This window comes from Erinaceus europaeus, chromosome X (genome assembly GCF_950295315.1).
Source record: "Erinaceus europaeus chromosome X, mEriEur2.1, whole genome shotgun sequence".
Classification (NCBI taxonomy): Eukaryota; Metazoa; Chordata; class Mammalia; order Eulipotyphla; family Erinaceidae; genus Erinaceus; species Erinaceus europaeus.
In genome coordinates, this window is record NC_080185.1 from 84,113,911 (window position 1) to 84,140,998 (window position 27,088).

The 27,088-nt window shown below is 40.0% G+C and overlaps 3 protein-coding genes across 9 annotated transcripts in view; 2 read left to right on the forward strand and 1 right to left on the reverse strand.

Annotated features, from left to right (window-relative positions):
- Window positions 1–7,992, forward strand: part of ALAS2 (5'-aminolevulinate synthase 2) — a 38,418-nt gene extending 30,426 nt beyond the window's left edge. For both annotated transcript variants that reach the window (XM_060183360.1, XM_060183359.1), the window contains exons 7-10: window positions 2,131–2,295; window positions 2,940–3,208; window positions 4,251–4,413; window positions 7,715–7,992. In XM_060183360.1, coding sequence (XP_060039343.1) covers window positions 2,131–2,295; window positions 2,940–3,208; window positions 4,251–4,413; window positions 7,715–7,878 — 761 coding nt within the window. In that variant the 3' untranslated portion in view covers window positions 7,879–7,992. The remainder of the gene's footprint in view (window positions 1–2,130; window positions 2,296–2,939; window positions 3,209–4,250; window positions 4,414–7,714) is intronic.
- A 912-nt stretch (window positions 7,993–8,904) lies between these two features.
- On the reverse strand, window positions 8,905–16,366 carry APEX2 (apurinic/apyrimidinic endodeoxyribonuclease 2). Its single transcript, XM_007536807.3, has 6 exons — window positions 16,133–16,366; window positions 14,581–14,664; window positions 13,576–13,756; window positions 12,917–13,063; window positions 12,202–12,271; window positions 8,905–10,341 (listed from the first exon to the last, which is right to left on the reverse strand). The coding sequence occupies exons 1-6, from the start codon at window positions 16,287–16,289 to the stop codon at window positions 9,451–9,453; spliced, it is 1,530 nt and encodes a 509-aa protein (XP_007536869.1). The 5' UTR covers window positions 16,290–16,366; the 3' UTR covers window positions 8,905–9,450.
- A 1,827-nt stretch (window positions 16,367–18,193) lies between these two features.
- The window catches only part of PFKFB1 (6-phosphofructo-2-kinase/fructose-2,6-biphosphatase 1), a 93,495-nt gene continuing 84,600 nt past the window's right edge, over window positions 18,194–27,088 (forward strand). For 4 of the 6 annotated variants that reach the window (XM_060183369.1, XM_016194165.2, XM_016194166.2 and 1 more), the window contains exons 1-2: window positions 18,198–18,332; window positions 25,530–25,619. In XM_060183369.1, the coding sequence (XP_060039352.1) occupies window positions 18,305–18,332; window positions 25,530–25,619 (118 nt within the window). In that variant the 5' untranslated portion in view covers window positions 18,198–18,304. Of the gene's footprint in view, window positions 18,333–25,529; window positions 25,620–27,088 lie in introns of all 6 variants that reach the window. The other 2 variants (XM_060183368.1, XM_016194164.2) reach the window with 2 other exon arrangements.

A 27,088-nucleotide genomic window follows, 5' to 3' on the forward strand; every position in this document is an offset into this window, starting at 1 on the left:
AATGACTGGGGGAAGAGAAAGTGACACCTATAGCCCTGCTTCAGCACTTAAGAATCTTTGCCCCCTGCAGGTGGGACTGGGGGGCTTGAACCTTGGTCCTTGAGCTTAATAATAAGGCTCCATGTTGGAGCCTTACTTTATTTCATCTGGTAGAAACTCTACTTAAAAAGTCAATGCCAAGGATGAATTTCTCCTACTGGAATTACAATTAAGGACCAGAGAAATAACTTACCAAATAACTGTATACTTTGCCATATGCATATCTCAGGTTTGGGTCCCAGCACCAGTGAGAGTGTCACAGCACCAGGGAAAGCTCCAGTATTGTGATGCCTCTCCTTCTCTCTGTTGCCTTGAATGAAAAGCTAGTCCAGTACCAGTGAAACTGTATTTGTGCAAAGTTCCAGCTCTGTAAAATAATTAAACAAATAGGGTACAAAAAAACTCTCATTCCTTAGGCTCTAAAGTCTCAGGTTCAGTCCCCTGCACCACCACAAGTCATAACTGATCAGTGCTCTGGCAAAATGAAATAAAATAAAAAATAATAGTAATAATAATAACCTTCTATGTCTCAGGCTATACTTCCTATGATCACTTATCCTATGTTGCTCTGTAGTTCTCACATACTTTCATCTTGACCTGGAGGCCCTGTTTCTACTCAAAATAAGTTTCTTCTATATCCCAAACCCCTGAAGCATGTCACTTCCCAGAAATGGGGAATGGCAGAAGGTGTGGATTCTTGTGTATGTAGAGTGGACATAAATCCTACATATGAGATCAACAGTCTTTTGACCTTGTCAAAACTTGCCAACAACTATAGAGAGTAAGATATCTGGTGTAACATGAAAACTGGTAAATTTATATTAAGAGGAACATACTTCTAATTTATTTTTAGTCAACAAATTGAGACTAAGCCTATATGGGGGTACCTACAAGTAACAATATTGACAGATATGAGAGATAAATTATTCCTGCAGAGACACAAAGATATAGAAAGACAAGTCTGAAGCAGAGAGTCAGAGAGGTAGACAGAAAGGAATATAAATAGTAATAAAAAGAAGAAAAATTAGGAAAGGAAGGAGAGCTTCTGTAAGGGTAGAGAATGGGAACAAAAACAAAAACAGAAGGAAAAATAGGGATATAAAGTAAATATGGAATGGCCATAAAAATAGAGATAGTTTTCAAAAGTCAGACATATCAAAACAGGGAAATTCATTGAAAAGTGAAGAGACTGACAAGACTGTTCACATACCCTGGCTGAGGCAATGAGTGGGGTCTGAAATGAGGACTGCATTAATCTGGGGAAAAAGGTGATTTTTTTTTCTGGTTTTCAATTTAAACAAAGGGAACATAAAAGTTAGTGGCAACCCTAAATTGAAATACACAGATTTATAGGTAGAAATGACCCTGGGTCCATGCTCCCAGAGGAATAGAGAATGGGAAAGCTATCGGGGGAGGGGGTGGGATATGGAGATTGGGCGGTGGGAATTGTGTGGGGTTGTACCCCTCCTACCCTATGGTTTTGTTAATTAATCCTTTCTTAAATAAAAAAAAATTAAAAATTAAAAATTAAAAAAAAAGAAAAATAAAGAATGCAAGGAAGTCTGAAAATGACATAGACAAGAGAACAGATAATATAAACAAGTCTTGGCCTCAGGGTGGGAAGCACCACACACACACACACACACACGCACACACTGTAGAAGTGAGATGAAAGCAGTCAACACACAGAAGGAAGTTTAGAGTCAATGCCCATGTTCAGCGGGGAAGCAATTACGGGGAGGCAATTACAGAAGCCAGACCTTCAACCTTCTGCATCCCACAATGATCTTGGGTCCATACTCCCAGAGGGTTAAAGAGTAGGAAAGCTATCAGGGGAGGGGTTGGTAGACGGAGGTCTGGTGGTGGGAATTGTGTAAATCTGTATCCCTCTTACCCTATGGTTTTGTCAACGTTTCCTTTTTTATAAATAAATTTTTTTTTAAAAAGAAGGAAGTTTGGAACAGCTTCAACTGAGGATATGTATCCTCTCCCATTTTCAACCCAAACAAGCTATGGGTGACAAATTTCACACTGGAGACAGAACTGGGGAAAACGTGATCCCCTACTTCTCTGTTCCTTGGTTTTTCTCAGGTGCCATCTGTCCCCTTGAGGAATTGTGTGATGTGGCCCACCAGTATGGGGCTCTGACCTTTGTGGATGAGGTTCATGCTGTAGGACTATACGGGTCACAGGGAGCTGGAATTGGAGAACGTGATGGAATTATGCATAAGATTGACATCATCTCTGGGACTCTTGGTGAGTGCTTTTTTTTTTTTCTTCCCTTACCAGGGTATTGCTCAATTCTGGCTACTAGAGTTTCCAGAGATAGAACCTAAGACCTCTTGTGTGCAAGTTGTATGTACTTCTGCTATAATATCTCCCCAATTCCCCTGTAAGACTCTTTCTTCTTCTTCCCCTAAAACTGTAGAAGTTGTTTTGGTAGAATTCATAATTCCAAGATGCTGAACCCCTGAATTCATTCCTTTTCCCCATTCCACTGCAAAGTTGCTGACAAAATCTGAGTATATATATATTCCTGAGTAGAGAAAAATAGACAGGTTTAATTCAGTAAGTGGAGAGCCACAGTTCAAACACATCCTCTACACTAATACGAAGCTTCATTTTAGCCCTACCTTTGGCCTTAGCCAGCTGAATGTCCCCACCCAGCTCCTCCTCCTCCTTATCTAGTCACTACTTATGGCAGGTCTTGAAAGTCCTATCTCAAAGTAGCATAATTATCAACTCTGTCTGCTTTCTCATGGACACAAGTGATGAGCAGTTTTAGAAAGGGAGTCTAGAGCTCTGGCTCTTGGTAAAACTCCTTGAATTGCCTGAGATGTGATCCTGTTCCTCTGGGCACTGATGATGGTACCAATTTGTCTCATCTTCCCTGTTTCTAGGCAAGGCCTTTGGTTGTGTAGGCGGCTACATTGCCAGTACCCGTGACTTGGTGGACACGGTACGCTCCTATGCTGCAGGCTTCATCTTTACCACTTCACTGCCTCCGATGGTGCTCTCTGGAGCTCTGGAATCTGTGCGGCTGCTCAAGGGAGAGGAAGGTCAAGCCCTTAGGCGAGCCCACCAGCGTAATGTCAAGCACATGCGCCAGCTACTCATGGACAGGGGCCTTCCAGTCATCCCTTGCCCCAGTCACATCATCCCTATCCGGGTGAGAGTCCCAGTGGGTCTATTACCCCACCTCTTTCTCTTATAAACATCCCCACACACAGCAGGTCCTGACAGTGTCACCAATTCTTTGAATCCTCCTGATTGCTTTGCTACTATTTTTTATTATTATTTTTTGCACTAGATCCTCACAATACTAACTACCTATAACCTGTGATTCAGAAGTATTCACACTAATGGTCACAGCATAAGTTTAGTGAGATATGCCTAGTATTAAAAAGTAGAATTAGAAGAAAATAAGTAGAATTAAAACAGATAATGCTGAAGGACATCACACACAGTAATGTGAGAAATTTGTTTCCATATATGCATACATGCACATGTATGTATACATTCACATGTATTATAGACATAGATTAGATGTAGATATTACATAAAACATATTCCTTATAGATATTGAGAACTGAGGTTAAAAATACAGGAAATTAAAGATCATAGAACTAGTTGATATTTTGGATTCCCAAGTATGTTTGAGTGATTACTGCCTTTACAGAAAAAAACGTCTGTCACTTCATTTTTAAATCTCATCTACTTATGCATGTCATAAATTGAGGTGTAAGAAGGACACTTTTCTGGGAGTATTTATAGGTTAAAAAAATAGTGACTGCTTTTTAATTGACCAGTATTTCCTTGAAAGACTCCTTTTACAAATAACTGTTTCTTTTTTAATTAACCTAGTGAGTGACAGCACCCCACAGATAGCCAGATGGGGTTAATCTTCTTTCCCAGAACCACCAAAAATTAATATATCAGCTAACTTAAACTTACATGCATGCTCTACAAATAGCTTCAAGTTAAGGTTCCTAGTACCATCTCTACCCCACCCATTTCAAATCAGATTGCTGCCTCTGAGAAACATTTTGACAGAATCCTGGCACTGATACTGACTAAACAAACCTCTTATGAAAAAAAATAATCTGTTCCAAAATCCAGTGGTGTTCATTGATCTAGTTTCCTCCACTTACTTAAAGGGGTAAGAGAGGCAGATACTAACAAACTTCTTTTTTTTTTTTTCCTGAACCCAGGTGGGTGATGCAGCACTGAACAGCAAAATCTGTGATCTCTTGCTCTCCAAACATGGCATCTATGTACAAGCCATTAACTACCCAACTGTACCCCGGGGTGAGGAGCTACTGCGTCTGGCACCTTCCCCCCACCATAACCCCCAAATGATGGAAGACTTTGTAGGTAAGTTGTTAGTATGACTGTATATAACATGTACCTCCCTTTAACCCCATAATATGAAATTGAGAAAATGGAAGTCATTTAGACTTTAAAACTGTGTTTCTAGAACATCAATGATATGCCAGATCCTATATTAGGGTCACAAATAAATAAGAAACTTCCCCTAGACTCATAGGACTCCAGTTTGCGTGAGGACATAGTAGACACAATGATTTCTATTTTAAGTATTTATTTACTATGTTTTTAATTTGATAAGATAGAAATTGAGAGGGAAGGTCTATAGAGAGATGTAGGGTGGGAGAGAGCAAGAGAGGGAGAGAGAGAGAGAGAGAGAGAGAGAGAGAGAGAGAGAGAATACTACAGCACAACATCACCACTTAGGAATGTTCTTCCTCTACAGGTGGAGACTGGGCCCTTGAACTTGGGTCCTTGAGCATAGTAAAGTGTGCACTCTACCAAGTGTGCTACTGTCCAGCCTCCTGATTTCAAGGAGTTTTCAAAGTTTAGCAGATACATAGGGGAACAGACTATGGTCCCTAGTAGAGATGAACTGAGTTTTAAAAAGTGAGTGGTATTAGACCAAAAGAAAAGAAAAACAGACATGAAAGAGGTATTCCTAGCAGAATGAAGAGCATGTAGAAAAATAGTAAGAATCCTGAAATATATATATCTCAACACTAACCAAGTGTTATTAGAGTTTAGAATAATAGGAATAGAGTAGGAATATCAAGCTCAATCTAAAAAGACAACTACTGAGAATGGTTGTAAAATTTATTGAATTGCTTGGATTTACCCTACAATATGCCATTTTAGTCAACTCAAGTTTGATGAATTTGTGTTGAGGACAATTTTTTAAATTTTTATTTATTATTGCATAGAGACATAAAGAAATTGAGTGGGGAAAGGGAGACAGAGACAGAAAGACACTTGCAGTTCTGTGTCACCACTTATGAAGCAGGTTGGAACCAGGGGCTCGAACCCCAATCCTTGTGCACTGTAGTGTGTGTACTTAACCAGGTGCACCACCACTTGGTCCCTTGAGGACAGTTTTTAACATAGGACTTTGCATTAGCATGTATAGGAAAGTAGTAGATGTGACTTAAGAGAGGAAGAGAAGGTAGTACCATAGAAAAAAATGGATATATATAGTTCATAGAACTAATAATCAACCCGTATCTGTGATCTTGGGGGAACTACTGCAGTTTTCAACGGAGGGAGTAGGGGCATGGAACTCTAGTGGTAGGAAAGGTGTGGAGTTATACCCGTTATAACTTGTAAATCAATATTAAATCACTAATAAAAAAGAATGTATAGGTAGTCACTGTCTAACAGAGGTGACAGAGAAAGATAAAAATGAATTGTACTGGTCCAGTATGATAAGCTCCAGTGTTCTCAAAGCCAGGAGAACCCTTTTATGGTTAGAGAAAGTAGATATGGTAAGATATTTGTAATTGTCCTTGTATTGCACCTAGAAGTACATGCAGTATGGTGTGAGGTATAAGATGATTCCAGAATTAGAATTCCAGCCAAACTGTCTCTGAAACTTTGTGAGAACTATGGGGATTATAGAGGGGAGGCAAAGAACTTTCATGGTGGGTGTGGTGCAGAAGTAGGCCTCTAGAATACATAGACTTTAGGCATGTTTGTACTGAGGCAATATATAATCCAAAAATCAGAGCTCAGTGAATGGTAGAATAGTTGAAGTCCCTTGCCATGACATTTAGTGCTTTCAACACAATCTCTGTGCCCACATCATTTCATCATATTCATTTTATTCATCCATCTACACTGAATTACTAATAGTTCTTTTGGTATGCTTCACAGTCTTATACCTCTAGGATCTGCTAATGACATTCCCTTTGAACTGGAATATCCTACTTCTCCCCCTCCTGAGTTTTCTCCTTCCATCTTCAAAACATCATCATTCTTTCTTCTTTATTTTTTTCCTACAAATGTTTACTGAGTTCCTACTCACTGTGTAATAGATAATTTCTGGGTATTGTATGTAGCAAATACCAGACTCTAGTCAGAAACAGACACTAAAATCCTTCTCTTTGTGGAATTTACATTCTAATGAAAGAAAAGAAAATAGACAGACCCTTTCTCTCCTAGACTGCCCCTTTCAGCTCTTTGGAGGTATACTTTTGTCTGCCCTTTCTTTCAACTCTTTTCTCCCTCTGCTGTATGTAATATTAATAAATTGCTCTAAAATTTTAAATAAGAAAAGTGTATAGCGTGGTAGTTCTAAATACTAAGGAAAAAACAGAGTAGGGTAAAAAGGATAGGAATTGCTGGGTTGAGCAGAAACTAGTTGCCTGGAGGACTATAGAATCAGTGATAAGGGTGAAGACTACCAAGATGGCACTTGAACAAAGGTATGAAGAAGTTAGCTACATAGACATTTAAGGGAGGGTATCCTAAGCAGGGGAGGGGAAGAGTTAAGGAAAAGCAATAACCTAACTAACATAACAGTATTCCCTTTATATTTGAGGAATAATATGATGAAGTGTAGACAGAAGGGAAGGAAAGAAAATTGAGAGGTGGCAAACAGGTTAGAATATAAGGATAATATACTCCATGGAAAGGAGATTGGCTGTAACTCTGAAGTAGCCTTTTGCTAATTATCATCATGTATTTATAGTGTTTAAAGACTAGGAAAAAAATCATCAAACCAGTGAGCAGATAAAAAGCAAAGGACAGAGTCCTGGAACCTAAAGCACTTCCAACAGTAGGGCCATGTTCTGTCCTCTTGGTTCTCACCCACTTTAGATCACAACACTGCATGTTTAACATCAGTGTCATTATATTCAACCAGGATAGGAGTTTCCAAGCAGACTGATTTTAATTCTTGGTCTAAGTTGTGGTCCAGGCAAGACTAGTATAATTTCAAGTTGTATCAAGTGTTTTCAAATCTTTCACATATCACAGTACCCATACCTAAGTGGTAAATTTTATAGCACACAATGGAGAAGGGGAGACTACTGCCAGATCTGAAACATCTCTAAGGATTGAGGGTATCTGTATTTGTAACTGGACTTCTTCTTCTAGCGTTTGCCCTTCTTCCGTAGCCAGTCAACAGCAAAGCTGTCAGGAGCTGCTTGTTGCTGGCTTTGAAAGTAACTGGGATCCATGTGGATTCAGTCAGCTAGGAAGGATCGTCAGTTTCCCCAATGAATGGGTACTCATGGGATGCACCACGAGAAGGTCGATCCAATGCAACCCTGTAACTGGACTGTTTCAGAAGAACTCAGAAGACCTAGTCTAACCAGTTTTTTTTTTTCCTTCCCTCCCTTACCAACTACAGAGAAACTACTGGCAACTTGGTCTGAGGTGGGGCTACCCCTACAGGATGTGTCTGTAGCTGCCTGCAATTTCTGCCATCGTCCTGTACACTTTGAGCTCATGAGTGAATGGGAGCGTTCCTACTTTGGGAATATGGGGCCTCAGTATGTGACCATCTATGCTTGAGAAGTCAGCAGCTTCGAATCCCCATCCCACTTGCAATACATTTGCATAAGGACCTCTGCTTTGTTGTATGCTTCTAGATTACTTGAGTTTGGAAATAAAAAGCCAATTGCAGCATTTGTGATTCCTTTTTTCAGTATAAAACTGACACTTACATTATACATGACTTCCTCAAACAAGTGACAGAGCCATGAGGACACCAGAGAGCATTTGCTGATCTGACTATCCCATTTTAATGATAAGGGAACTAATCCAAACAGAGTAAGATGATAAGACAAAAACTACAGAGCTTGGACACAGAGCAATTTCATTTGAAATGGTTTAGAAAAAAATCCAGGAACTGATGCTCTACTGGAAGATTTAGAAATCTGGGTAATAAGTAGCCCCTCAAGCTAGGAAGGATTTTTAGTCAGCCTTAACCAAATTGCCTGGAGAAAAGGAGTAGCTTCCCAAAATTTGAGGGCATTTTCCAGCAAAAGGAATGGGTGTCTTCTGAATCCACTATATTCTTCTTTCTACAACTTATAGGACAGGACTTATCAGCTGCTTTTTCCAAGATAAGGAGACTTGAAGAAAGCAACCACAAGGCAGTGCTTACCTTTCCAGGTCTCATAACACCGGAAACACTTGTATAGCACACCTGAATGAATTAATACTACCTGCCTAGCAGGTAATATTTCCTGACACTTGTGTAATTCCTGGCCCTGCCTGGCAAATCTAAGGCTTTCCACCTCATACCCCATTTATGACAGCTGTAGGACACACCAACTGCTAAGCACTAGTTTAAGGATACACATCACACTTAAACATCATACCACACTACAGCTACTTCTCTTTGCTGATTCAAATTAATCAGTGCAGAGAACCTCTGCAAGTCAACTGAACCCTTTGTGGTAAGCACCATATTTTTACCTTTCTCCTTCCCTGGGAGTTTTATCATCAGAGTTAAGGCAGTTGGCAAATCTAGCATTTAGATTACATCTTTGATTCAATTTCATGTAGTACACCCAAAATGTCCATACAGTGTGGTGAATTAAAATAAAGACAAATTTTATTTAGGCACAAATATATTTTCCAACAAAGAAGGAAAGAGTTTAAAATCACAAGTCTAGGGTAACTATGTACTTATGATAATAAGATAGAAAATAGATTAATGTTGGTGCATTGTACCAAAATAAAAGACTGTGGGGTGAGAGGTGGGGGGTTCAGGTCCTGGAACATTATGGCAGAGGAGGACCTAGCGGGAGTTGAATTGTTATGTGGAAAACCGAGAAATATTATGCATATGCAAACTATTGTATTTTACTGTTGACTATAAACCATTAATCCCCCAATAAGGAATTTAAAAAAAAAAAAGAAAGTGGGATAAGGGTTTGTGTCGTAGCGTTAAGACATAAGAATTCACCAAGAAGGAGATATGGCAGGAAGAAGAGAGGAAGAGAAGCGCTAGAGGAAGAAGAGAAAAGGGAATAATCGTTGAGGAAAATGGAAGGGGAAGAGGAAGCATCTTAGAAAGAAGCTGACCAGTTCATGTTCAGCATTGATCATACCAGACATTCCTAGGCCTAGATGTGTTCAGCTGGGCCTGCTCCAGAGGAAGAAGTTGCAGCGGGATGAAGGGTCACTGGGATGACCTTGGGGCCTGGCACACATGTAGAAATGGCGACCCAGGTTGGGTCCTGGCTTCTTTACAGTTCGCAGTACACATGGCTCCCTATGACCCTTGCAGAGCGGTATAGGCAAGGGTCCTCCTAGCACAGACTTCCAAAATGAGGTCTGTACTTCTTTCTCATCTTTGGCCTTTGAATCTGAAGTCTTGACCTGCCCCTTCATCACTTTCACCAACACCTCTCCAGGCATCTCTGGAGTCACGAGTGCATTGAAGCTAGGACATTCCAAGTTTGGAGAGGGTTGGAAATAGCTCTTCAGGTTTCTTTGGCCTCTGTTGGAGCCAACTTGAGCTGGTCGAGGCCTGGTTGAGTGTAAACGGGCTTTATTCTGGTGAGATGGTGGCTGACTTTGCTTGCTGAGCTGTAGTGTTGACTGTTTGATTGCAGGATCTTGTTTCTGATGAACCAGGAAGTGAAAGATCTTGAGCTGAGTCCCTGAAAACTCAGGAAGGAAGCGGGTACACAGAGGTGGACATTGTTTTGCAGGCACAGATGACACATTCAGGACTGCACCCACAGGGCAATGATCAGAGCCCATTATTTCAGGCATCAAAAAGGAGGCCTGGAAGCTGTCTATGACCAGGCTTTTGTCCCCAATTACATAATCAAGTCGGGAACCATAGTTCAGATAGCGGGCACCAGTGACTACTGACCAGCAGGTAAAGGCCCCCTTTTGCTTTGGCTGGAAGCAACGGTAGCTATCAATGAAAGGCCCTACATGAGATTCAGCCTGACTGTCTGGGGTACTAAGCAAGCCATCCATCCATTTTCGCCCTGGGTCTTCTTCAAAGCATTCCTGGGGGAAGGAGGAGGGGAATGAAGAAGGAACTTTTAACTACCTCATTTTATAAGAAAACATACTTTTTCCAAAGAAAACAACTACTCAAACAAGATTACATAGCCCTGAACATGCAGAGCTGGGATTCAATTTCTATACTTCGTGATTTAAAAGTCCATGTCTATTCTTCCTTTTGCATCAGACTACATTTGCCTTGTATTAGTTCATAAACATCAAATCTAAAAGGTTGCTATTTGCATAATCAATCAAATTTCAGTATTTCTCACCAGAGGAATGAAAAACAAGTTAAAAATATTTGCCAAATACCTTAACAATGACTCTTTAGTCACTATCAGGCCACCCCATCAGCTGGGGCCCTAGTCAGGGAGTCCTGAGATTCCCAAACAGACATGATAGCCTAGACCTCGAATAAATCCCTCTCTCCATTGTTACCAGTCATCTCTATCAGGAACAACAAAATAGGCCCCTTTGTGAGCCCCCATAGAACCTTGCTCTCAACGTGGATCATCAACAACAGTAGAGAATGTCCTATCCTCTGAAGGAAGGCTGGACAACATACTCTATGCCACCTGAGGAAGATGGGTCCTGAAATTGGGGCAGCTTGGAACGTTCCTACTCATGACCACAGAATGTGAGCTCAGATCTATAGGGATGCAGAGGTCACATAGGTTCCTACGGGTTCCAGATCATCAAATTGATAGGATTTACAGTCAACAGTATTTAGACACCTTTCCCATATTTGGGAGCTACTCCCTTCCTTGATCCAGCATTAAACACAGTATATTAGGGAAGTTATCAAAACAATAGAGTTGAAGGTTTGACAAATCTGAATCCCAAAGGACTCTCCAGCTCCATTTCTTGCCAACTCAACTCCCTTCCTATGCCAACTCCTTTAAACAAAAATAGGAAGGACTTCCCCCCATGTGACTTGCAGCCTTTGCTCATGATGGTATATTTTGCTCCCTCTACCTATTAAAAAATCTGTTCTAGTTGTCTTTGAAGATTAAATAATTTTCAGACCAGGGAGATGGCACAATGATTATGCAAAGAGAATTTGACACTTGAGACAGAATTTAACACTTGAGGTTCTAAGGCTACAGATTTAATCCCTGATACCACCATAAGTCAGAACTGTGAACATCTCTGGCTAAAAAAATAAAACAATCATTTTTCACATTTCTCTGATGTCCAGAGTAGTCAAAAAACCTACTTCTGGAGTCTTTTGGCCTCCCTGGGCTACTATCTCTGCCTCAGCCCTTAAGAGACCATTTTTTTCTCTCTTTTGTTGCCCTTGTTGTTTATCATCATTATTGTTGTTGTTGTTGCTGTTGTTGTTGTTGGATAGGACAGAGACAAATGGAGAGAGGAAGAGAACGCAGCGAGGGGGAGAGAAAGATAGACACCTGCAGACCTGCTTCACCGCTTATGAAGCGACTCCCCTGCAGCTGGGGAGTTGGGGGCTTGAACCAGGATCTTTGTGCCGGTCCTTATGCTTTGCACCACGTGCGCTTAACCTGCCGAGCTACCACTTGACTCCCTTAAGAAACCATTCTATAACTAATAGTTAAGTGTCCATAATCTACTACCACACTGGGAGCTCTAAAGTGCCAAAAATCTGGATCTGACTGATAACTGAGTCCCAAATACAAGGCTCAGAGTTAGGTCACAGGTACAATAAGTAATGTCTGATGAATAAACAATCCCCAGTGCTTTGAAAACAGTATATCAAACTAACCTTTGTCTTTCCATGAAGGAAGCTTCCTCTAACCGCAACCCCCCCCCGCCCCCCCCCAAGTGACTGGCTGACTAAGCAAAATCTCAGTCAAAAGTGAGGCAAGGGCCCAAAGAAAATCTTACCAAGTTTACTGAATCCCAGTGGTCAATAGGGCGGTGGGCTGTATTCAGATCACCGAGAATGATCACATGGCTGAAAAACAATATAAGATTGACAACTGGACATTCAAGAAAGGATACTAGTGCTGGTTAATCTTTTTTCTCGCAGTCCCAAGAGTTCAGATATGCTACCTCCCATCACAAAGAAGTCCAGGTGGAAACCAACAGTAATATATTCTAATTTACATGGTTGACATTCTGTTTGATATGGCCACCTCACTAATTTCTACCTAATGGCATCTTTCTGATCCTTCAATTCTGAGTTAGTTAATATTCCACTTCCTTTAGGAAGCATCCAGATTGCCCTAATCCACCCTCACTATTCTCTTCCTTCCTGGAACAAGACTGTTAATTTACTCCCAGTTACTTTATCTTTTATCTTGAAAAAAAAAATCTATTAAGAAGGGATTCACACACATTTGATGGAACATAAAATAGAGAGGGTGTTACCCTAGGGGATCACAGTAATTTAAAGAACCCATAATAGGTATTCAGAGGTACCTGAGTACAAAACCTTTATTTGTATACCCACAGATCTTAGAAACCTATTCAGGCAGACATGTGGTATTTACAAACATGGAACAAGAGAACTCAAAAGACAAAGATCCCATATCCTTTCCATTGAATCCAGGCACCCAGGGTAAGTTAAAGTAAATGTTACGGCTCAGGTTTATAGTACCTGCCAGCTGCCAGGAGGGCTTCTGCTCGAATCTGCAGTAAGCGATAAAAGTGCATCTTAAAGGCTAAACGTTCCGGCTTCCCAGGGTCCACATGGGGGCAGTATACATTAATTAAGGTCAAAGTTTTCTCCTTGCCTTCCTGTGTGCTGCAGAGAAAGAGAGCATCCAAAAATGGTTATTTAAACATCTCCATTCCCCTTCCCATACCATGTGGGCTTTTAGTGGAAGGGAAACAGAAGAAAGGGGTTGGAGAGACAGGAATAGGATGCCATGTACTAAGATTTGACTGACTACAGCTGAGGCAAAGAGATATCTGAGATCACCAACTCAGGTAAACCAGGTCATGGTGCTTTCATTCACAAAGACAGGTCACTCAGAACAACTGGACAATGTCAATATTGATAAGCTGCTTCTGAGGGACCTGCAGCAATAACAGAGATGGACTTCTCAGCCAGCCCCCAACCTTTACCTCCCACCATAGATATGGGAAATTCAAGCCTCAGAGCGACATTATTTGCCCAGGATCATATAGTGAATAATCCAGTCAGGGCTGAAGTCCAGGAAAAAAAAGTGGGGGAACTTATTCATAATATCAGAATCATCACATTCACAGAGTAGAATCAGAGGTGTTCAATGACAGGGATATGTGGGATATTACCGGATCTTGTGCTGTGTAAGGAGGGCCCGACCCTCATTATCGAGAGCCCGAAGCTCCTCTTCAGTGAACTCATCCATATCTCCATAGCAACCCACATCCCCATTCTGAGTGGCAAGCAGACCACTCAGGCCTTCTTCAGCAGCCACTGGGGTAGTGCTATCCTTACAGAAGGTGGCTACACCTAGAGATAGACAAGGTTCTTTGAGCAGGCCTGGAAATCAACAGCCTGTTGCACAGACTACTTACTGCCACTATGCCTGTTGTACCCACACAAATCATGTGAGACATATTCATCAAATGTGGTTCTCCTGACAGTTCTCCCAACTCAAGAGCTATCCACTGCTCCCCTTAACGCCTGAGGTAAATCAATTCAAACCTTAACGTTCTGATTTTTTTTTTTTGTCTAAAAAAAGTGTCAAGCTTTCATTATCATATGGACTGGTTCATTTAATACTTGAGATAGCCCTGAGAAATAGGCATTATTCTCATTTTTTCACTTATGCAATCTTTAGCAGGAAGAGGTGAAGCAACTTTGCCAGAGAGTATTTGCCAGAGAGACAGAAAGTGATCTAGGGGAGCTGGTAGTGGATGCACCTGCTTAAGGACCCAAGTTCAAGCCCCTGGTCCCCACCTGCAGGGGGAAGCTTCATGAGTAGTGAAATAGTGCTATAGGTGTTTCTCTATCTTCCTGTCTACTTCCTTCTCCCCTCCCAATTTATCTGTTTCTATTTAATAAAATATTAAAAATTATCTAGAATCTAAACCAAGGCTAGAAGTCTAGTTCCAGAGTTTATACAATTAACCAAACACCACTGTGCATCTGAGTTCCAACAGGAAAAAAAAACATACATACATATACCCTTAACATAATTTCATTTTTCATTCTTCAGCTCTATAAACTAAATTAAGCCCAAGTTTCTTATTACTTTATCATCAAATATTGGAAACCCTTTTTCTCTACCTGCCCCCACCACAGATTTTAAGTTGCTGGAGAGCCCTTTTTACCAGAATAGCCACTGCGGTTACGACAAAAGCTGAAGTAGGAGTTATAACCCTCAATGATAGCCAAAGGCTCTGTCAGTACATCTCCTGAAAAGAAACACAAACGATTATGTCAGAGATAAAATTCAGATCCAGAATGTACAAAGACTAAGAATCACAATTTTTGAGTAATTCCTAGCACACATCAGACACAAAGTTGGGCATGAAAAAATGAAGTACCTGTGCTTAGAAAATGAGTTAGAAAAGCGGGGAATATAGAGACAACTGATATCAGAATTAGGAGGCCGGAGGAGCCTATAGAGTGGGAGGTGGAGAACTGGGTGGAAGAGCAGTGATGGAAGGAAGCAGAGGTAGGAATGACGATAATGATGTGGGGACTGGGAATCTAGATTGGGATCAGAAATAGAGGAAATGAGAGGATGTGAACTAGGGTTAAAGGTAAAATTGGATAAAAGATAGCTCATAAAGGAGTGGGTGGCAGAAAGAAGGAATTAAGGAACTGGTAGTACGTGGGAAGGAGAGGGAATTAGGAATTTTAAACTTGGGATGGGACAGGAAATAAGAATGATAGGAAATAAGATATTAGGTTCTGATCTGTGAGAAGAGACTGAAGCAAATAAATGAAACTGAGTGTTGGGCAGTAGCACAATGGGTTAAGCGCACATGGCACAAAGGAAAGGACCAAAGTAAGAATTCCCGTCCAGCCCCTGGCTCCCCATCTGAAGGGGGGTCGCTTCACAAGCAGAGAAGCAGGTCTTCTGGTGTCTATCTTTCTCTCCCCCTCAATTTCTCTCTGTCCTATCCAACAACAACAGCATCAATGGCAACAATAACGATAACGACAACAGCAAGGGCAACAACACAATGAGGGGAAAAAAAAGCCTCCAGGAGCAGTGGATTCGTGGTGCAGGCGCTGAGTCCCAGCGATAAACCTGGAGGGGAAAAAAAGAAAAGAAAAGAAATAAACGGCACTAAGGATTTATGATGGAAGTATAAAAGGGAAGAAATTAGGAAATCTGAGTTGAGGACAAAGGCTGGGCAAGAATCAGAGACTCTTACAGAAAGGCAGGTAAGAGTTAGAGGACTGACTTTGGGCGCTAGAGATAGAACATTATAGGAGGTAGGAAATTTCAAAAATTAAACTGGGGCAGAGAAATGAGTAGGAATAGGAAGACCTAAGGGAGAATGGAGACTGCCAAGGCAAGGGAAATTAAGGTCCTAAGTCAAAATTTTACATGGAAGTTAGGAGATACAACAGGAGTGTGAAGTAGGGGGCAAAGGGGGAGGTGCTTAGGATGTAGAAATATGTGTAAGTGGAGAGCTGTAAGTACAGAGAAATGGGAAATTGAAATAAAGAGATGGGGATAAAAGTCAGCAGATAAGGGATGGATATATGGTAGGAATATAGATAGTTACGTAAAGAGAGAGTGAAAGAGAAGCACTAAAGCTCCTCCAATGTGGTGGAGTCCGGCCTCAAATCTAGATGGTGCACTTGGCACAGCAGCGCACTATTCAAGCGAGCTAGTTCGCCGACCCTTACGGTATATGCACTCACTGGTCACTTTGGTCTCCTGGAGACACACAATGTCGGCATTCAGTTTGTCCAAAGTACGTTCCAAGGCCATAGTGGTACTAGTGTTGGGGTCCTCGTTTATCACTCTTTGCAGGGGGCTCCGGATCCCGTTGATATTCCAACTCACTATGCGTAACATCTTAACAGCAGAAAGGGAAATTGCCAAGAAACTCCGCCAGGTCACCAGGATTCGCCTTCCGCGCGCCTTTGCGCAGGCGTTTGCGTGCATATCACGTAAGGGTCTGACGTAATTAGGGCGGGGCTTCAAGTTCTTCGGTTCTCATTGGCTGGAGCAGAGTACGCTAAAGGGGTGGGCTCTGGGGGACGTTTAAGTGGAAAAAAAAAAGCCGCTGGTCTGACGGCGCAGAAAGTCAACTCCAACAATCTGGGTTTCTGCTCCAGTGAATAGTCCCCATTCTCTTAGTGTTTCCAAATACTTACTAATGGAATCTCGCCACTTTTCAAGCCACTGAATCTAGAGCGGAACCCAGTAGTCAGCGAAGCCCCGCCCTGTAAGGAGTTGGCTAGGGACAAGGTTGGAGGGACAAAGGCACCAGAAGCATTCGATAGATAGTAGACTTTGGAGTGGGAGTCTGACTCTGTTGGTCTAGAACAAGAGAGGGAGGAGGCGGTCTGACACCGCCCAGTAGCCATTATCTTGGGTTTTACAACTTCCCTTCCCGTTAGCTCCATTTTTTTCCCCTCAGGTTCAGAGAATTTGAGTTCCAGAGCATCACTGACTGCTGGTATAATCCATAACTTTTCCATATGCTTTATTTTGTTCTCAGAGCTACTAGGTAAGAGATGTGATGCGTGAGTTTACCCCAGTCTAACAAAAGTGATATACCTAGAATTCTGGTCAACTCAAAAAATAATTTTCTGAATTTACTGTTTCATAACTATACATCTTCCCAGTGGGATCTTTTCCCCTAATGACCCACCACACTGCTACATTCTCTCACTGTACTTATCACAATACATAGCTACTTCCATTTCTAGACTGCCAGCAATTTCAGAGCAGTATGGCCATTTATCTTGTTATCTCCATACCCCCAACATGAAACACAGTGTATATGAGGAGTCAATAAATACTGTTCGTGCAACGTGCGTAGCTGACACATTGATAAAGGGCAAAGCTTGCATGCTCAGTGTCTGTGGAGTTCAATCCCAACCACTGCATAGGCCAAAGAGGTACTCTGGTTCTCTCTCTTATCCTCTTGTAATTAAATTAGTCTTTTGAAATACACATTAGTTGAATGTATGAACAAAGGCAACAACATCAACAGATTAATGGTTTGTTTTGGAGAATACAGAAATAGTAATAATAGACATATCCAACTCCCAGAGAAAAAACATATAACTTTGCATCCTTGCCCAGAATAGTAGAATAATTATTTTCCACCCAAGAATTTAACAATTTTAAGAGCAGGGGTAGATAGCATAACGCTTATGCAAAGAGACTCACATACTTGAGGCTCTGAAATCCCAGTTTCAATCCCCGCACCACCATAAACCAAATCTGAACAGCCCTCTGGTAAAAATAATAATAATAATAATTTAATGATTTTTAGAGCCCAAAGAACTGTTTTTCCTCTTGGAAAATTTAAGGTTACTTCTATTTTTGCCATTAGAAAATATCTATGCAATTTAAATTTTGATGTTTCAGTTTTCCCATATCCTGGGTTATTGCCTCAGAGTTGAATCCCCCCCAAAAAGGATAACTGTGACATAGGAAATGAACATATTTATTGGTCTTATTCCATATTGTCAAATTGTTTTCCAGTAATGATTGTACAGATTTTACACCAAAGACTACTCCGAGATTCAGTCCCAAGAAAAATCAGATCTTTCCTATCTCATTACCGGTTTTAACTTTTCTGTTCTGCAGTGCTTTGTTAAAATTAGTTCTGACATTTAGGGCAGGGTGAACACGTGGTTGACCTGAAGAGTAAAAACTCTGAGTGGCTCAAGAACTCATTTGGCAAATGTAACAACTGACATTTCAACAGAGCATAAACACGCCCTCTGACCAAGAATACTTCCACAGTCCTCTCAGGAAACTAACAAACACTCCAGGCTCCCACTTTGATGTCACTTACTGGACCTTGCTTTGGAGGTCTGAATGCAAGAGATCAGGATGTTGGATAATTAGTGATGGAAGAAAAAGTCTCTAGAAGAAAAGGTAAGACAAAAGGAAAAGAAAATTGTTGCACAAATACAGATTCATTTTTCAGGTGGTCTAGAAAGTTTTCATTTGCATGGGTAGTATCTTAAAATATACATTAGAGGGTATGGGGAAGTTGGCAAGGAAAATGGTATTTATCTAATGTATCTCTCATCCATTCTAGTCTGTCTTTGTGAGACATTGACTCAAAGGGAAGCTCTCCAGCACAATTAGAAATCTAATTTGGGGGAGTCTAGCAGTAGTGCAGCCAGTTAAGCACACGTGGCACAAAGCGCAAGGACCAACAGAAGGCTCCCCACCTGCAGGGGGAGTCGCTTCACAAGTGGTGAAGCAGGTCTGCAGGTGTATATCTTTCTCTCCCCCTCTCTGTCTTCCCCTCCTCCCTCCATTTATCGCTGTCCTATCCAACAACGACAACATCAATAACAATTACAACAATAAAACAACAAGGGCAACAAAAGGAATAAATAAATAAATAAAATATTAACATAAAGAAAGCTAATTTGGTCTATTTCAATTTTGAATGAACTTGATGATAGAGATAATTTCTCTTACTATCCACTGGTGTATAAAGTAGGACTGGTTTTCTACAGCACTTTGAAGAATCTTTAGCTTCTCTGGGTTTCAGTAATTTCTTCACAAAGGTGAAGAGGGACTTAAAGAACAAGAACTAAAGCTCTTTAGACAGATTTCATGGTTTCCATGTTCTATGTGAGATAAGTGAACCAGCTTTTCTTTATAAGCAATAGAAACACCCACAGTCCTTTAAACTGCTCTTATTCAGTTTGATGAGTCAGGGCAGCAGTACCTAAGAAAGTGGATTCTAGGCTACTGCTACAGAAAGCCTGAATATATATATCACCCTGTAAGCATATGTCTTATCTGCCCTCTGCACCCTAACACCCATACAAATGCATTCTCACCCATACACTCCTAGAATTTCTAGTAAGGAGAAACTGTTGTATTTTTCTAATCTTTTAACATTTCAAAAATTTATTTTAATGAGAGATACAGAGAGAGGGGAAAGACCAGAGCACTGATTTATGGTGGTGCTGGGGATTGAACCTGTGACGTTGAAGCCTCAAGCATGAAAGTCTCTTTGCATAACCATTTTGCTTTCTCCCCAGCCCTCCTTTGTAATTTTTGTCATCTATTGTTACTGTCTTGATACTCCTCTTAATAGGATTCACCCCCAAACCATATACTTTGGGGGGGGTGGTGGTGGTCGGGTTCTGTTGTTTGCCTGCATAGAGATAACTCCCTTATAGAATTTGCAGCTCCACTCTTGATCATGAGTCAATCTCTGATACTGAATAAGCACTTTTTCTACAAGTTAATTCAACCTTTCCATTTTTCATTCTGTTGTAACACAAGACTGAGAAACTTTCTAGAGGCCACCTTCTGCCTTCAGAACAAGTTACTTCTTCATCTTGTTCCTCATTTCCTCTGTCTAAACATTTAGCTTGCTGGGCTTGACAAATAGCTCACTTGGGAGGGTGCCTGCTTTACAGTATGTGTAACCCAGGTTTGAACCTGGCAGCCATCACACTGGGGGAAGCTTTGGTGCTATCTTGTCTTTTCTATCTCTCTCTCTCTCTCTTTCTCTCTCTCAAGAAATAAAGTAGACCCATGATAATGAAGCCCCTGGGGCAACAAAAATTACTTTATTGAACTATAATTAGATTATTATATAGTTATTAAAATATTTATAATTATAATTAATGAATAATTATAATCAATACGATTATTTGTCCTAGATGAAAGCATCTAGAACAGAGGGACACAGAGTATACAAACACTAATTGTGAGAGAATCTTCTCTGTATTAGGGCCTGAGTTTAATACTAGAAACACAGATTTAGTCCCTGTCCTCAGGAAACTCACTGTTTAGACAAGAAGCAGACCAGTGAAATACAAATGGATACTCGCCCAAATGACAGAAGTATAACAAAATAGTAAGAGAACCAAAGCAATGTCTGTCCCAAGGATACATGGAATGCTTTTCATAGAGGCGAGTATTCAGCCAGACTTTAGAGAATGAGATTCCACTTAAAATGGAAGGAAAGACTATAAATTTAAGATTGTGCCAAGACGCAGAGGTAAAAAAAAAATGTGCATGGGAGTTGGGCAGTAGCACAGTGGGTTAAGCACAGGTGGCACAAAACACAAGGACTGGTGTAAGGATCCCAGTTTGAGCCCTCAGCTCCCCACCTGCAGGGGAGTCACTTCACAAGCGGTGAAGCAGGTCTGCAGATGTCTTTTTCTCCCCCTCTCTGTCTTCCTCTTCTCTCTCCATTTCTCTCTGTCATATCCAACAACAACAATAATAACTACAACAATAAACAACAAAGGCAACAAAAGGGAATAAATATATATGTTTTAAAAGTTCATGGTGTGTTTTGGGTCTAGTGACTCATCCAGTGCAGTTTAAACTTGCATGTGTAAAGAGTGAAATACTGGGAAGGTTATTTGGGGATTGATGAGTGGAGACAGGCTAGGTTTTTCCACAAACTTGCTTTATTCTCCTAATTCTGGAATCAGAATTTGTAATAATGAAAGAGAAAAACTATTTCAAGGCAGTTTTAAGTTGGACTTTCAAGCCTGGTCCACAGGTTCACCCTTTCAAACCTTGTCAAAAGCCATGTAGTCTCCTATCTCAGTTTTCCTGTTGCTAAAATTATCTTCCTACCCCTTGGAAGGGTCATGAGGACAAAAAAAAAAAAAAGCAAAACTGTAAACAGAAAGGTTCATGTAACAGACTCTCTACCTGTGTCTAGACCTCAATTTCCCTTTGAAACCAGTGAGAATATTTGTCATCAGCAAATAGTATAAGAAATATTTTGGTGCTTTGTAGACTATAGAAAACATATATGTGAGTCGTTGTTTTTTAATTGTTAGCATTGACAGAGTAATACCTGTTAGGAGGCAAATTAGAATGAAGAGAATAGTCTCTTAAAGTCTGAGACTAATATTCTAAAATTTCTGAACTAATTTGAAATCCCACATCCTCAAGTCAAGAAAGATTAATCAAATAACCAAAGAAAAAACTTATGCTGAAAAAATAAATAAAAAGAAAAACTCTATACTGGGAGAAAATGAATCCCAGGTGTTATTTTCCTAACTTGGTGATTGATTTATTAAATGCCCTTAGGAACAATATTTTCTCTTTAGACCTCTGTTTTCTTACCTGAGACTGTTGGAAATAATTTGTAATGAGCTTTCTGTATAATAAAGTCAAAAATGTAAAAATATATTCATCTTTCTAATTGATTGATTGACAGTACTTTATTGTAAATGTTAACCCTTTGTCATAATTCAAGTTTACTTATCTAAAGGGTGATTGGTCATTTACTTCACAGAGTGGATCATGATTTTTTATAATATATATTGAGCATATATTTCCCAGGTAGATCCCCATCTATTACCAATCCAAAAGTGGTAGGTCTTGTTATCAGTTCAATATCCCAGGTAAAAAAGCCAAGACATTGAAAAGTTGTCTTATCGCCAGGATCTCACAGCAAGGAAAAGAGATGGAATTCTACTTAAGTAATATAACTCCAAAACCCAATAATTATTTATTACCTTATTTTTAAAATAATCTTATTGCTTTAATAATTTTTGAAAATATTAAGATTATAGGGGTATAGTTCCACGCCACAACCACCACCAAAGGTCTGTTCCCCCTACCCCTGCCCCAATAACCACCATAATTCTCACAAAGTCTTAAAGACAGTTTGGCTACTTTTTGTTTTCACAATTACATGTGTTTCAGTTATCTATATTCCATGTATGAGTGAAACCTTTTAGTAGTTTTTTTTTTTATTTCCTCTCTGACTTCAGTAAGCACTGCTACTTCTATTTACATTGATTTTCTTCCAAAGGTTGCAATTTCATCATTTAATTGCAGAGTAATATTCCACTGACTATATACTCTTAATGTCCTTATGCAGTGTTTGGTTTGCTTTCTTGCTTAGGATACTGTGACTATGATAGCTATAAATGCAAGGGTGTACATATTTGAGTAAGTGTTTTCATGCCCTTTGGATATAACACTAACAGTGTTTACTTATTTAAGGACTCTGTACTGTTCTCATGGAGTCTGTACCAAGTTTCATATGCACCAAACAATATAGCAGTTTCTTTTATTTTTAAATATTTTATATTTATTTATTTTGGACAGAGACAGATAAATTGAGAGGGGAGGGGAGATAGAGTAAGAGAGATGCCTACAGTAATGCTTCATCACTTGTGAATCCTCCTCCTTGAAGGTGGGGGCCAGGGGTTTGAGCTCAGGTCCTTGCACACTGTAATGTGTGTACTCAGTGCGGTGTACTACCACATGGTCTTTATAACTTACCCTTTTCCACATCCTCACCAAATACTTATCAATTTTTGTTTATGTTAATAATTCTCACAAGTGGTGAAATCTTAGTATAATTATAATTCTCATTTCTCCAATGATAAGTGCAGTGGAACTTTTTCCCCCATTTGTCTTTGGTTGTTCTGTATGTCTTCCTTGGAGAAGCATCTATTTATGTCTTTCCCCCACTGTTTTATTAGATTATTTGTTTTTGTAGTTTTGTTGTTGAGCTGTATGACTTATTTATATATATTGGGTTGTTGGAAAAGTCATGATACATGTTTAAATAGAAAAACAGACAAAAATATGCCATGACTTTTCTGACAACCTGGTGTTTGATGACAGTCCCTTGTCAGAAGAATAAGGTACAGTTACCTTCTCCAAGTTATAGTGTTGTCCATTTATCCCTGTGTAGTTTTATTTTTCTGTATAGAAGCTTTTTAGTTTGATGTAGTCCCACCTATTACATCTTATTTTAGTTTTCATTGTCTATGAGATTGAGTCTCCAAATATATCTTTGATGTTACAGTCCCAAAATGTTTCACTGATGTCTTCTATGTATTTTACAGTTTCAAGACTAGCATCCAGGTCTTTGATCCATTTAAGTCAATATTTGGTGTATGGTGTTTAGTGATGGTATTGTTTCATTTTTCTGCATGTGACTTCCAGTTTTCCTAGCACCATTTGTTGAAGAGGATTTCTTCTGCACCATTGAGTGACTTTTGCCCCTTTGTCATATTTTAATTATCCGTGTATTTGTGGATTTATTTATGGATTCTTTGTTCTATTCCACGGGTCTAAGTGTTCCTTTGGGTTCCAAGAATACACTGTTTCAACTACTATTGCTTTATAGTATAAACTGAAGTCATGGATTATGATTCCTCCTCTTTTTTCTCTCATTTTCCCCCTCAGGAGTGCTTTGACTATATTTTCCTGTGAGATAACCCATTGTTCTTGACCACTGTGGTCTACTGTCTCAGGTTACTTAATTCTCTGAAATGGTATTGGAAGTTTGGTATAATTTGTGCACAACAGCTAGAGGGGATCACACATATTAGAATATGAGAATGTATTTTAGAGACGTTATTAAAATGTGGGGGCAAGGTGGTAGTGCACCCAGTTAAGCACATAGTACTAACCACAAGGACCTATGCCAGGATCTGGGTTCGAGCCCACTGGCTTCCCATCTGTAGGGGGACACTTCACTATCAATAAAGCATGTTTGCGGGTGTCTCTCTGTTCCCCCTCTCTATCTCACCTAGATCTCAATTTCTCTCTTAAAAGGCAGTGTGCCAAGGGATGGATGGTGGTGTACCTGGTATAGCATACACGTTACCCACCTTCAGTGAAGGAAGCTTCATGAATGATGGAGCAGTGCTGAAAGTGTCTTTCTTCCTCTCCTATTTCTCTCTGTAGCTATAAATAAATAAGAAGGAAAGGTGGCTACTAGGAGTGGTGGATTTATTTTGCAGGCACAAAGCTCCAGCGATAACCTTTGTGGCAAAATAAATAAATAAATAATAAAAGTAGCCACGTGTCAGTGAGACCAATGAAGGGTGGGAATTAAAGAATTGTATTCCCAAGAGATTGGCCCATGCAGCCCAGCTCAGTGGAAGAAAGTTGAATTAGTTCTCATAGCCAATCACTGGAAGCTCATCAGGGGGTGGGAAGGTTGTGAAAGAATGAAGTAACAGTATATTTGGATATCATCCTAGGAAACTGTCATTAGATGAGATCTACACATAAAAGCCTCACAATAACCAAGAGGAGGAGACAGGGTGAATTGAAGATGTATGGGAAGAATGTCTCTGGCTCATGGACTTATCCTTACTTGGGAGCATTGCTTTTTGCTCTCCACACTCCCTGATGCAACCTCTATGGTCATACTTAGCATGAGGAAATCTGGATCAGATCATGATGCCTTTCTCCTGAAGGCACCTGATAGCAAGTGACAGTTAATGTGGGCAGTTCTTACTATCTCTTCACACCAGTGGTGTCTTTATTCACTCTTCATCTCAAGGTGTTAGGTTTAGTCTCTCCTTGGCTGGAGAGAGTATAAAGTTGATCAGATAGGCCCTGTCTCTCCAAGAGTATTCTAAGAAGCACATTATATGAGTGAAATGTCCTATGACAGGAAAAGCAGCAGAAATCAGGGGAACACAACATTTCAGTGCCGTTTTGGGGTGAGGTAGTGGATGAGACAATAAGCAATAAGCCTTCCATTTCCAGTCCAGGTCTTTCATTCTCAGCTCATAACATCACATTTTCAGCAGTGACTTTGTTTATATTTGAGGACCTTGAATTTCTGATTGGACCTCTATTTCTGTGCTGGAATTTCACATTGTACTTAAACTTGTTTTTTATTTTATTTTACAAATGTTGAAACCTGTGTTCCCTGCATGAGTTATAAGCAAATGGTCTTTGGTCTTTTATTTGCATAATCTACTAGTCCTTTCTTCATTGGAGGGAGGTCACTGACCAGACCTGGACTGTCTTGTTGGCTGCGTTCCTTGCTGGGCTCCCATTTATCTCCTATGTACACTGTTCTTGGAGTTCAGAAGCTTCCAATGACCTCTGTACAACCTCTCCCTTTTTGAACCCAAGCCCCTCCTGGTACATACAGAGGTAAGCAAGGAAAACAAAGATTTGAAAAGAGAGAAAACTGGAGAGAGGCTGCCCAATGGTTCAGAAGCTCCACATAGTTGAGTTCTCTGGCTCAACTCTATCCACCTGCTGTTGTGGCTACAGCAACAGAAGAGACATTAAGATAAGAAGTGAGGCCTAGTGCCTTGTGGACAGTGGTACCATTAGCTGTAACACATAATATGTCTCTAGAGATGGAAGAGCTCACCCAAACCAGATTGCAGAAGATCTGGATTCCACAGAGCAGCAGCACCAGCAGTGAGCTGCAACGCAGAAGAGGCTGTAAGTGTGGTTTAATTTCATGGGCTTCAAGGTGGTGGTGATAGAGTGGGTATTAAAGAGAAAAATAAATCTCCCCCTTCCACCACAAGGTGAAAGTGGAGAATAGATGAGCAGCTGAGTTAAATAACTGTAGAGTATCAGAAATAATAGAGAAAGAAAAAGATGAAGACAAAAAAGAATGAGAAGTTGGATTGGGTAATGACCATATTTTAGGAGAGGTTAAATAGAATTTTATTATTATCCCTGATGGTTTTGAGGGTTACCTATATTAGGATTCTTACTTATAACCTTTCATGTGACTAGTCAGGTAGAAATTGGAACTGGTGTTATCATGAAGACTGTTGTACTCACACATGTAATGGCATATATTGTCAGCCAAAACATTTATATATACATGTATGTGTACATTTAAATATATCCTAATTTGAACTTCCTCACAACATGGTGGCAGAATTCCAAGGGACTAAAGTAGAAGAAAGTATATGAATGTTTTGTGACCTAGCATTGGAAGTCAAAGACTGCCACTTCTGTTGTACTCTGTTGGTTGAGGCTGTCACAAGAATTCACTCAAGAGCAAAAACCATGAAAAAAGTATTAACAAAGAGTGCTGCATGCAGTGTGGATTTTGAGGCTCTGAGTTTAGTCCCTGGTATTGCATATGCCAGAGTATTCCTTTGGTGTTACATAAATAAACAAATAAAAATGTTAAAGAATATGGTGTTGGAAGGAACTTGTTGAGGTACCTATGTCTGGAAAAATAAGTCACAGTGTCCAGAGTAAATTTTGTCTCTCTCTTCCCACAAGATAGCATTGCTTTGTTATTCTTAATGAATTTATCTTATTTTTGAGATAACCTTACTTTACATTACTATATGTTTTAGAAGTACAAATTCATACCTCTTGAAAATATATTATCACACCACACCCACCACCAAAATAGGAATATCCTTCAACCAAAGTCTGTTAGATCCTTGCAACTCATTCCTTTCAGCCCTCTTTGATCTACCGTTTTAATTAATATATCTTGATATTCCTCTATTTTGGTTTATTTCATTTGGAGCCCTTACAGCTTCCTAGATCAGGGTGTCTGCTTCCTTATTCGGGGGGAAATTCTTAACTATTTTACCTTCAAATAAGTATTCTGTCCCTTTCTGTCTTCTGTTGCTCCTATGTCCCTTCAATGCTGTCCCTTAGCTCTCATATTATTTTCATTGGTTTTGGTTCTTTTTCTTTTTGCTATTTTTGACAGTTTCCTCTACCCTATATCCTCCAGCTCACTACTTTCACCTTTGACTTCTGTCTTTGTGCTGGTGTTATCCTCTATTTTTAAAGCTTATATATTATATTCTTTATTTCCCTTGTTTATGTTCTATTTTCTGAAATTGTCTTCCATTGAACTTCCCATTTCAATAAACACCCTTCGGGATCACTGTTTTAATGTTGTCTTCTTCGGGATCACTGTTTTAATG

Excerpts from the sequence above, each read along its gene's own strand:
- APEX2 (XM_007536807.3), bottom strand. The coding sequence starts at position 16,289 with ATGTTACGCATAGTGAGTTGGAATATCAACGGGATCCGGAGCCCCCTG. Across the intron at positions 14,665-16,132 it reads CCAGGAGACCAAAGTGACCA|GAGATGTACTGACAGAGCCT; the intron begins GTGAGTGCATAT and ends GTTTCTTTTCAG. Across the intron at positions 12,272-12,916 it reads GCCCTCCTGGCAGCTGGCAG|CCATGTGATCATTCTCGGTG; the intron begins GTACTATAAACC and ends ATTGTTTTTCAG.